Source organism: Chinchilla lanigera, unplaced genomic scaffold (genome assembly GCF_000276665.1).
Source record: "Chinchilla lanigera isolate Chin_1 unplaced genomic scaffold, ChiLan1.0 scaffold00081, whole genome shotgun sequence".
In the NCBI taxonomy this organism is placed as follows: Eukaryota; Metazoa; Chordata; class Mammalia; order Rodentia; family Chinchillidae; genus Chinchilla; species Chinchilla lanigera.
Genome location: NW_004955482.1, coordinates 5,403,221 through 5,414,818, shown reverse-complemented (window position 1 = coordinate 5,414,818; position 11,598 = coordinate 5,403,221). Strand labels below are relative to the sequence as shown.

The following is an 11,598-nucleotide window of genomic DNA, read 5'->3' as shown; positions in this document are numbered from 1 at the left end:
GCCGCCGGGACCCCGCCGCCGGGCCGCCCCTGCTCGCCACGACCCTGCAGCTGGGTGGCGGGGTCCGGGGGCGCCCCTGTGGCCCGGCTTTGTCGCCCAGGCGCCGCGTGTCATTCCCCGCCCCGAAGGCGCCGAGACTCGAGCGCGATTGGTGGGGCAGGTCCCGGTCCGATCGGCCGCCGCTGTCCTTGTTACGGAATCGTGCCGGGACGGGGCGCGCAAACTTCTCAAAAAGTAGATCGGAAGCTAAGCAGAAGTCACATTTTTTTTTAACTTTCGTGGATGCGATCCTAACGTTTTGTATCAGGCTTGAGCTACTTTGTTTCTCCCGATCGTGCGTTTTAGGAGTAATGGTTGATGCGAAGTGTAATTAAGATTTTAACTCGTCTTTTAGCTTGACTAATTGGGTGTGTAGATTCTTCATTTGTCAGTCAAGGGCAATAGCTGGTCGCAAATTACACAATGTAAGAAGCTCTTTGAATTAGCTACGACCTTAGAGATCAGCTTTCCAGCCAAGTCTGACAGGTGACAGGGGCTTAAAGGAACAGACGTGCCCGTGGTATAACAGCTGGTTTGAAGCAGTCAGCGATGAAAATGTGAAATTCTCCTAACTTCCGGTCTAGTCCTTTCCCTTAAGCCTTAACAGGGGTATTTGATAAAGCAATTCCTCGGTGTGTAACAGTAATCAAAAACATCTTGAAATGTAGCTTTACAAAAGTACTCCTTTTAAAGAGTTGTTTGTTGCCAGGCGTGGTGGTGCACACCTGTAATCCCAGCGCTGGGGAAGCTGAGGCAGGAGTTACAAAGTTGTGAGTTACAAAGTGCGCTCAAGGCCAGCCTGAACTGCATAGCAAGACCCTGTCTCAATAAGAAAAGAAAAAAAGGAAAGAAAAGAGTTGTTGTTTTTTTTTTTTTTTTAAATAGCACCCACATGTTCAAATGTTTGTTGATGGTATCGGCCAGTTGGAGACTGTAAAAGTTTGTTTCTGAGGGATTTGAGTTTCAGCTGGACACAGGACATAAGTGCAGCCAGAGCTGAAAGGTGCTTTAGAGAGCCCTGTGGTTTGCCCTTGTTTTATGAAGTGGGAAGATTGGTGCCAGTGCAGTTGCTGTCACTTAACCGAAGTGGAGCTAAGTGAAAGGCCCCTACTGGTTTCCTACCCCCAGTAGACGTTACTCACAGGCTTTATGATTTCACATCTGTGGTGAGGCTTTATGTATTTCTCTTCTGCCGCCAGATCACGGGACCTGATAATAAAGGGATTTACAAAGGAGACCGCGAGTCCAGTGGGAAGTACACATTTGCTGCTCACATGGACGGGACATACAAGTTTTGTTTCAGTAATAGGATGTCTACCATGACTCCGAAGATAGTGATGTTCACCATCGACATCGGGGAGGCGCCGAAAGGACAAGACATGGAAACAGAAGGTGAGATGAACATTTGGAAGGTTCTAGTCCATTCCAAGAGCTGAGTTTAATTCTGTACACTTTAAAAAAAATTCTTATTCTCGGTCCATTCATTGTTCTTGACCCAAAAGCTTGTTGTGAAATATACTGTAACTTTTACTTATTTATGTCTCTTAATTGACAAAGTTTCTGGAAGTTAATTTGTTGTTGCTGTTCTTTCTGTTTTGCCCTCTGGCAGCTTTTCTTTTCTTTTTTTTTTTTTCCATCTTTTTGAGACAGGGTCTCGCTCTGCAGTTCAGGCTGGCCTTCAGCTCACTTTGTAGCCCAGGCTGGTTTGGAACTCACAACGATCCTCCTGCCTCAGCCTCCCGAGTGCTGGGATTACAGGCGTGCGCCCCTACGCCCGGCACTCTGTCAGCTTTTCTTAGCACTTTGTGCTCCTGTGAGCATCTAAGTTACATGTGTCTTAGGTTGTTCTGTTAATTTGCTAATCCTGGCATATATTCCTTTATTTGCTCATTCTTAGATATAACTAATATATATATATGTATATGTATATATATGCATATTTTTCAGTATTTTTGTTTATATCTCACACTTTTCTTTAGGTGGTGGAGATACCTGGGATGGTATGTGGAATGATTTTTGATAGCTTTTTTTGCATTTTTGTTTGCTAATGTCTAATTTCTGCTTTCCTGTTCTTTAACTCAGTTTGTTGGCATGAGAGTGTTTTCTCTTTTAAAAAAGCCCTACAACTAATTTAATTATGTTTTGGTGGTTTATTTGGTTGATAAGAGCGATGGGTTAGGTTTTTAGAATTTTTGAGACAGGGTTTCTTTATGTAGTCCAGGCTGCCTTTGAACTTGCCACATAGTCCAGGGTGATGTCAGCCTTCGAAGTGCAGGGACTACAGGTGTATACTACATGCGAGAGACGTAATTAAACAAGGCAACTGCAAATGGTGCTTTTGATTTTGTAGAAGGTGTTTTATAGATTTGGTTATTATTATTAAAAGTTTCTGATTTGAAGTGTGGTTAGCTGTGAAATGTAGTTAAAAGGCCATGTGTAGCTAATAATGAAAAAAGGTCTTTTGGCCATGGGTTCAGATAGATTGGTTGTTCAGCTGAGCAGTAGTAAATGCTAATTGGTTCTTCTCCATAAATTGCTTACTAAAAATCAGCACCCTCCCCTGCTTTTACTAGGGGTTTTGGAAGCTAGCAGTTGTTTAAAATTCCATAGTATGGGGCTGGGGATTTAGCTCAGCGGCACAGCGCCTGCCTGGCAAGTGCAAGGTCGTGAGTTCGATTCCCAGTACTGGAGAAAAACAAACAAACAAAAATTCCATAGTATTAGCATGATAACATGTGCCAGATATTTCACAATTAATAGCATACTAACATGAAGAATGTGACAGATTTGTGGAGTTGTGAAATCTGTGCAATCGAGAGTTACGCTACTTAGTAATTTTTTTTTTTTTTTTTTTTTTTTTGAGATAGTGTCTTGCTCTGTTATTTAGACTGACCTTGAACTTACTATGTAGCCCAGGCTGGCTTTGAACTTGCAGTGATTCTCCTGCCTTGGCTTCCTGAGTGCTGGTATAGTAGGCCTGTGCCCAGCTACTTAGTAATTCTTGTGCATTATTTTTTAGGGCCACTGTTTTGTGGCCCTAAAGTTGGGTTTGGCTAATTTTTTTTGTATCCAGAATTGAGGGACCTTGTGCTTGTCAGGCAGGCACAGTGCCACTAAGCTAGATCCCTGGCCCCACCTGGCTAATTCTCAAGGTAAATTAGGGTTTTTTTTTTTTGGTGGGGGTAGGGTACTTGGAGTCAAACTCAGGACCTCACAGTTGCCAGGCAGGTCCTGCACCACTGTGCTAAATCCCCAACCCAAATTAGGGGTTTTGAAGGGCTTTGTGTTTGTTCATTTTTTGAAAATTGGTCTCATTTAAATGGTCAGAAAACCATTGTGCATGGTGGAATTGAACTTAAGTAATTCTTTAATACAGTTTCTAAAATTTTTGCTTTGCTTGTTAATGTCAGTGAACAGCAGCTGTCAACTTGAGCCTTCCTCTGAAGCAGGGCTTCCCAGTGGGCGATGATCTTTGCTCCTGGGGGAGACACTGTTAAGGGCCAGACTAAAGGGGGTGGGTGCTGCTGGCCTCCCAAGGCTGTTGGTGCTGCTGCACATCCTCCAGTGCGTTGGGCAGCTCCCCACAGCAAACACGGGCCAGTTGGTCCTCATGTCAGCAGTGCCACTCCTGAGACACTCTGCTGTGAAGGTTTTGTACGGTGCATGGGACTTCCAGTGCGAAGCCCGCGAGGGTGCTTTGCGATTCCAGTTCCACGCCCTTGCGAGGGGCTGTGGCTTTGCTCTCCTTTAGGATCACCTGTGGTGAGCGGGGGGTCCCGGGTGAGGCCGGGGCTTGGGCAGGGCTGAGGAGCTTCCCGCCTCCCCCTGTGGATTCTTCCTTGTCAGGATGCAGCTAACTGGAAGCACAGTCTCCAGGACCAGTCTTGTATTCAGTTTTGGTAAAGGGGACTACATGGCTACAAACTTGTAGGTTGAGCTTGTCTGTTCCCCACTGAGGCGAAAATACTACTTTGTCACAGAAACATGTTTGAGTTGGCACAGGTTTTCTGAAGAGTTTACTTGTTTTTCTCTGCTTAGTTTCATAGAGTTTAAAAGTCTTATTTTCAAGTTACTCCTAAATTAGAATTATGTGATTGTTTTTTTTTTTTTTTTGGTAATGGTATTGGGGATTGAACACAGGGCCTTTGCAATGACCTATGTCCCCATTCCTTTTTTACTTTATTATTATTTTTTTTAGTCTTGTTTTGAGACAGGGTCTTGCTATGCAGTTCAGGCTGGCCTTGAGCTCACTTTGTAGCCCAGGCTGGTCTCGAACGCATAACAATCCTCCTGCCTCACCCTCCCGAGTGCTGGGATTATAGGCATGTGCCGCTATGCCCAGCTTTACTTTATTTTTGAGGGCGGGTCTTGCTAAAGTATCCAGGTTGAGCTCACATTTATAATCCTCCTGCTTCAGCCTCCAAGAGTGCTGGGATTGTAGGCATACGTCATCATACCTGGTTTATGTGATTTTTAAAAATAGATTTCAGTTTTAGTTTTGTTTTTGAGTCAGGGAATCACTGTAGTTCAGGCTGGCCTTAAACTCATTAGTAACCCTGGCTGGCCTCGAACTCGCACAATCCTCCTGCCTCAGCCTCTCAAGTGCTGGGATTACAGGTGTGCACCACCACACCCAGCTTTCATTTAAATTTTGTTATTCATACGATTTAGGGTTTCAGAAATATATACTTATTTGTGTGCTGTGTTTTTCCTCTGTCATCTCTGTAGTTAGCAGTCAGAATCATGAACTTGATGAGACAGCATCAGTTCATGAGCAGACATCTCTCCGGGTTTTCCTGCAGTCAGTACTGAAAAGTGTGCTTCCTATTCAGGGGGTGTTTCTCTGCGGAGAATGGGCTTCATTTATTTGTTTGTTTGTTTTTTTTGAAGACAGGGTCTCGCTATGTAGTTTACGCTTGGTCTGAGAATGCACTTTAAAGAGATGTTCTGAGAGTTAAATTGTCTTTAATGATTCATAATGGTGGTCCAGGATTGTCGCCTGCTCCATTTCTAAAAGTAGCGTCTTCCGACCTTCTCTGGGGAGTACACGGCTGTGTCGTACGTCTTTCTCTTACGATGCCCGGGCGTCCGCTGATGTGCTCTTGTCCCCCACAGCTCACCAGAACAAGCTGGAAGAGATGATCAATGAGCTGGCAGTGGCAATGACAGCTGTGAAGCACGAGCAGGAGTACATGGAAGTCCGGGAGCGGATACACAGAGCCAGTGAGTTCACAGTGCGGCCGCAGCGGCGCCGGTCCTGGGGGTGGTCTTGCAGCTCGCACAAGTCCTCATTCACAAATTATGCAGACAGAGTCGTTCTTCGGCTTTTTTGGGGTGGGGTGGGGTACTAGGGTCAAACCCATGGGTACTCTACCAGTGAGCTACAGCCACAGAGCCCTTTTTAAAATTTTGAGAAAGGGTCTTGCTGAGTTTTATAGGTTGGCCTTGAATCTTGGATCCTCCTGCCTCAGCCTGTCAAGTAGTTGGGATTACAAGCAAGTGCTACCACACTTGGCACATGTGACTTTTTTAAATAAAAGCACCTACACAAAGATTTTTTGTGTATACACATTGGTGTTTGTTTGAGACAGGTTCTTGCTATGTCATTCTGGCTGGCCTTGAACTCACTATGTAGCCCAGGCTGGCCTTAATCAAACTTGGAGTGATCCTCTTGCCTCAGCCTCCTGAGGGCTGGGATTATAGGTGTTTGCCACCAAACCTGGCTTAGTATACACATTTGTAGAATTTTGTACTAAGGTAGTTTATTATTGGAACAGTCATTCTGTACCAAAAATACTACTAAGATTCAGCATAAGCTTTTAAGAGTTTAAAAGGATTTATTTATTTATTTTTTAGAAGTTTGAAATTTTTTAAAAATTAAAAAAAAATATCATGATTAGCTGAGGATTAAGCTAATAGTTTTCTTAAAGGATGGGGGATGGCACTGGGCATATAGCTCAGCGACACAGCGCCTGCCTGGCAAGCACAAGGTCGTGAGTTCGACTCCTGTTACCCCCCCAAGAAAAAAGAAAAAGGATAGGGGGGAAAACATTGCAAGTCTTTTTTTCTTTTCTTTTTTGGCAAGCACTTGTGCTGCTGAGCTCTATCCCTGGCCCTGAGTTACCATATTGCTATGCAGACCAAATACTGTATTTTCAACCCAACTTGTACCTGTTGTTCAGCAGCTTTCACCCTCCTGGTAGCTCCTGTGTGTAGATCTCGCCAGGAACCCGAGCCCTGGTCCTAGAGTGCAGAGTGATTCGGTCGTCCGTCTCTGTTCCAAGTGGAGGCGCTACAGAGATGAGCACAGCTCCAACACCTGCCTGCCGTGTGGGGGTCTCCTCTTCCCACCCCAGAGTAGCTTCCCTCACCTGTGCAGGTGATACGGATGCGGGAGGCTGCAGAGCACAGACTGTCCTGCCTCTTGCACAGTTTTCCCCTCGCCACCTCCTCTTCTCACCTCTGAGATGGTCACCTCTTCCCCTTGCCTGCTAGGAACACTTTTGTTGCTAACTTGCTCCCAGGGGGAAGCCATCCCATTCTGGGGTGAGAAGCTGGCGGGTAAGGACATTCACTGCTTTGTAGTTTTGACAGGTGAGACACGGGACTGTAAATGTAGACAAAGGTCCCGGGAACACAAGGCCCAGAGAAATCACTCGTCTTCTAGTCTGTAGGGGTGTCCAGCTTTGTTTTCTTGCCCTCAGTGAAGATACTTTTTATTTTTTATTTTTTTTGTAGGATTGAATTTTCAGATACTCACTTTAGTTTTGGAGGTGCACTGGTTCTCACAGGGGTGATGTTCGTGTATCTCCCACACTGTGCACCATGACGACGGTGAGGAGACCTTGTGTTCCAGAAGTGCTGTGGTGCGCTTGGGGGCCTCCAGGCCACGCTCCTTCGTGCGCAGCAGGAGGGCAGCATTTTACACATACTTTCTTAGTGGCTGCGTTCCTTTGTTACGCTTCTGTTTGTTCTCTGTAGATGCATTTTTCTATGGAGAAAGAAGAGGTTAATATTTTTCACCTTCACAAATAAGAGACCATGTGGCAAATTCTCAGGCAAAATATGATAACAAAATTAGAGAGAAAGCTGGGCGTGGTGGTGCATGCTTGTAATCCCAGCACTCTGGAGGCTGAGGCAGGAGGATCACCGTGAGTTTGAGGCCAGCCTGGGCTACAAAGTGAATTCAAGGCCAGCCTGAACTGCATATCAAGACTCTGTCTCAAAAAGACCAAAAAAAAAAAAAAGGAGGGAAAAAGAGTGAACACATATTCAGATTGAAAATTTGAGAAATATGGAAAAGTATAAAGAAAGATATAAAAACTGTTCATCCTGTAATACCAACATCAGAGAGGCTGAAGGATGAGGATTGCAAGTTCAAGTCCTGCCTGGGCAACTTAGCAAGACTGTGTCAAAGTAAAAGGGTTGGGAGGATGTCGTCAGTGGTAGAGCGCTCCCCTAGTCTACACTGAAGATAATCACTGTTAACTGATTTTCTTGTTTTTTTGAACTGGAGAGTGAACCCAGGGCCTTCACACTGAGCTTAATCCACACGTATTTTTTATGTATGTTTTTATTTTGAGAGTGGGTCTTGCTAATAGGCTAGAACTTGGCATTCTTCTGTCTCAGCTTCCCATGGTGCTAGGATTACAGGTATACACCATCATACTGGGCTGTTATATTTAAGTTTTAAATTTTTAAATTTATTTTGAGGGAGGGATGATCCTGGGGATTGGATTTAGGGTCTTCACACTGAACTGTATCCCCAACTCCACCCATTCATTCATTCATTTTTGGTGATACTAGTGATTAAACCATTGGCCTTGACACTGTGCTATGTTTCCATCTCTCTCTCTCTTTTTTTTTTTTTTTTTTTAAATTTTGAGACAGGGTCTCACTAAGTTACCCTTGCAGCAGTTAAACTTGAGATTCTCCTGCCTCAGTCTCCCAGAAGTGCTGGGATTACGGATGTGTGCCACTGTGTCCAGCTAGCTTGCTTTTTCCCTAAAAACAGGAATTTTGACATAAGTGAGTAAAACTATATACACAGGGCTGGAGATACAGCTCAGTGGTGCAGTGCCTGCCTGGGAAGCTCAAGGTCCTTAGTTCGATTCCCAATACCTGCAGAAAAACAACAGCAACGTCCCCCCACAAAATTATACATATAATTTTATATCCTGTTTCTTTGTAGAAACTCATTTTGCCAGGTGTGGTGGTGTATGATGCCTGTAGCCCCAGCACTCAGGAGGCTGAGGCGGGAGAATCTCCAAGATCTCGAGGCCAGCCTAGGCTACATAGTGAGTTCAAGGATAACTTGAACTGTATAGTGAGACCCTGTCTCTCTCTCTCTCTCTCTCTCTTTTTTTTTCTGGTACTGGGAAGCGAACTTAGGACCTTGCACTTGCCAGGCAGGCACTTATGCCACTGAGCTATATCCCCAGCCCTGACCCTGTCTCAAAAAACGAAATGAAACAAAACACAAAAGAAACTCATTTTTCCATACCTCTAAAACACCTTTAATAGTTGTTTAATGTTTTGAAGTATTTATTCAACCATTCCTCTTTCAGACAATCCTTACATGATAGTCATTCATAGTTATGCTAAAATGTAGCAGAAGTGAGCTTCTCATATTATGGAATTAGTACATTTCAGTAATTTTGAATTTATCTTTGATGGGTCGTATGGTCTAGTTAATGTTCTGGGCATTTGTTCTTATTTTGGAAAAAAACTTACATGAGTTTTGAGCAACAAAATTATCCTTTTGGAAAAATGCTACGTGCTTTTTACTTCTGAGTGATTACAGATCTGTTCAGTCTTTTTTTTTTTTTTGGTCTTTTTTGAGATAGGGTCTTGCTATGCCATTCAGGCTGGCCTTGAGCTCACTTTGTAGCCTAGGCTGGTCTTGAACTCACAACGATCCTCCTGCTTCAGCCTCCCTAGTGCTGGGATTACAGGCGTGCACCACCGTGCCTGGCCTGTTCAGTTGTATAACCAGCATATATCTAACAAAATGGCAGCCACTTATTCAGCTAGTTAATACTGTATCACTAATTGTACCTGTTTTTGACATTCGGCCATTTACGGAGAAGTTGGGAACTACTTAGTGGTTTATAGAAGTAACAGTAGAAAAATCACTGTGCCAGGTGGAAATGTGACAAGGTGAGCAGAGGGAATGTAATGCAGTCCTGTGTTTTCCTTTAAGGGTCAAATCCTTAGCTTGAGAATGCGTTAAGCGGTGAGGATAGTTTGTCTTATTCTTGGCAGTCTTACAACTGCTGTAATCACTCCATCAAACTGAGAAGCTTCTCCCCTCTAGAATAAAAGCCAGGCACATAGTAGGTGCTCAGTAAATATTTTGTTGAATATTTAAGGAAAAATGCACTTAGACTGGCATATTTTGACTAGGTAGATAGTGCTTTTTGTTAAACTCTGATCTTGAAATAATCCTTATTTTTTCTTTTTTTTTTTTTTTTCCCTCCGGTACCAGGAACCGAACTCACGACCTTGCGCTTGCCAGGCAGGCGCTTTTGCCGCTGAGCTAAATCCCCAGCCCCATAATCCTTATTTTTTCTTAAGATCAGTTTTCTGATTCAGCTAGAAGTATTATAATGTAGGACATTTATGGTGCGAGAGAAAGAGGGTTGGACTGGAGATTGACCTGGAAAGTGTGACCTTGGCAGTCACATTTGTGCCCTGGTCCCTGGACTTCCGCACAGTAGGCTGGGCTGTACTCAGAGATTATGGTCCTTTTCAGAGCTAAACATCTCTGCTTCCGAGTGTGCTGAGTTATCTGAGGACAGAGGGCCTGTGCGTGGTGTGCAAAGCAGTACTGTGTAAAGCCTAGGGAGTAATTTATAGTGCTTATTTCTTCTGGGGGATTGTTGTTAATTTTTTTTTTTTTTTTTGTCTTCAACAGTCAACGACAACACAAACAGCAGAGTGGTCCTTTGGTCCTTCTTTGAAGCTCTTGTTCTAGTTGCCATGACATTGGGACAGATCTACTACCTGAAGAGATTTTTTGAAGTCCGGAGGGTTGTTTAGAAGGCCTTTCTTCATGATCCCAAACTCATAATTCACCTGTTTACCAAACAGCTTGGTTACGATAGTGTCATTAGTTTCTATATTTTTATTTTTGGAACTGTACATTCACAGCTTATGTTTCTTTGTGATTAATAGATACTGGGAGGAAAACATTTTTTAGGAAAGTTATAGTGAAAATTTGACATTTGATTGGCATAAAATTTATTTGAATGCCGCCTTCATTAAACAGGTCCTTCCAGAATTCCAATACTGTAAACAGAGTACAGGCATATAGTTTTTTATTATACCTTTTCTGTTTGTTTTCATTTAAAAATACAGTTTGTTCAGGAAATTGGCACAAAGCCTGATAGACCTTTACTAAAATGACTGCAGTCTCTGGACGTCCTCCTCCTGTGGCTAGAGTTATTAAAGATTAAAGATTCTTTTTGCCCAGCTGTTACATGACATAACAATTTCTTTCTCTTTTTTTTGGTACTGGGAATCGAACTCAGGTCCTTGTGCTCGCTAGGCAAGCGCTGTGCCTCTGAGCTACATCCCAGGCCAAAACAAGGATTTCAGTCTTGACATTTTTTGCCCAGTGTAACGGCAGAGCGCTCTGACTTAGGAGTGCAGGCTGGTCCTTTTACACTTTCCCTTAGTATGCTTCAGTCTGAGACTTGCCCCAGCACACATTTCCCCCTAAATTTCCCCATTCAACCTTAGGACTGACCACCACGCATAAATTGGTGATGTGAGCGGCTAAGCTAACCGTTGTGTGGTTTCTGCCTAGCCTCCTCAGAAGCCCTGTTCAGCCCGTTCCCTGGTGTCTCAGCAAACGCCAGCTGCTCTGTGCACTGGCACATCCCGTGTCTCCACTCTTGGCATGTAGGACATACGCAATCGCATCGCTGGAAAAATCTGGGTTTCTGATGCCAAAGTGTTACAGCCTCGGGTTTCTTTGCGGTGATAAAGAGCCACTATTTTATTTTTCATCTGTGGCCTCTTCGGGTCACTTCAGGGCACTGAACACCAGTGTCAGCACTCTGGGTCTTGTTTTTGTTTCTCCTGGGTCTTTCTTTTTTTGGCACATGTGAATTTTGTTTTATATAAAATGAAAAGGCTTTCTCTTGCTCTCTGATGATGGGTTTAAGATTAAAGGAGCTTCTGGGTTTGGTGTGGGAGTGATCCAAGATTATGTTGTAACTGAGGTATATTGGTTACTTGTACATTTTTTTTTGGATCTTTGCAAGGGGGAAACTATAAGTAACAATTTTATATAGTTAATTTAAATTTGTTACAGGTTTTCATGTTCAGGACAATTTTTCAACCTTGGGTGAAAATACTTGCAACAGTTTACTGATAAGGTGACTGTTTCATCTTGGGACAACTGTTGCATGCCAATTTTTCTTTGTGTGTGGAAACACTTCAAAATTGAATTAAAGGCTGGGCGTGGTGGTGCACACCTGTGGTCCCAGCACTCAGGAGGCTGAGGCAGGGGAATGGCTGTGAGTTCAAGGCCAGCGTGGGCTACAGAGTGAG

At 43.7% G+C, this 11,598-nt stretch overlaps 1 protein-coding gene across 1 annotated transcript in view; it reads left to right on the top strand.

Annotated features, from left to right (window-relative positions):
• Tmed2 (transmembrane p24 trafficking protein 2) overlaps nucleotides 1-10,080 on the top strand; it is a 10,505-nt gene extending 425 nt beyond the window's left edge. The window contains exons 2-4 of the mRNA XM_005403031.2: nucleotides 1,239-1,431; nucleotides 5,155-5,262; nucleotides 9,956-10,080. Of these exons, the coding sequence (XP_005403088.1) occupies nucleotides 1,239-1,431; nucleotides 5,155-5,262; nucleotides 9,956-10,080 (426 nt within the window). The remainder of the gene's footprint in view (nucleotides 1-1,238; nucleotides 1,432-5,154; nucleotides 5,263-9,955) is intronic.
• The last annotated feature ends 1,518 nt before the right edge of the window (nucleotides 10,081-11,598 follow it).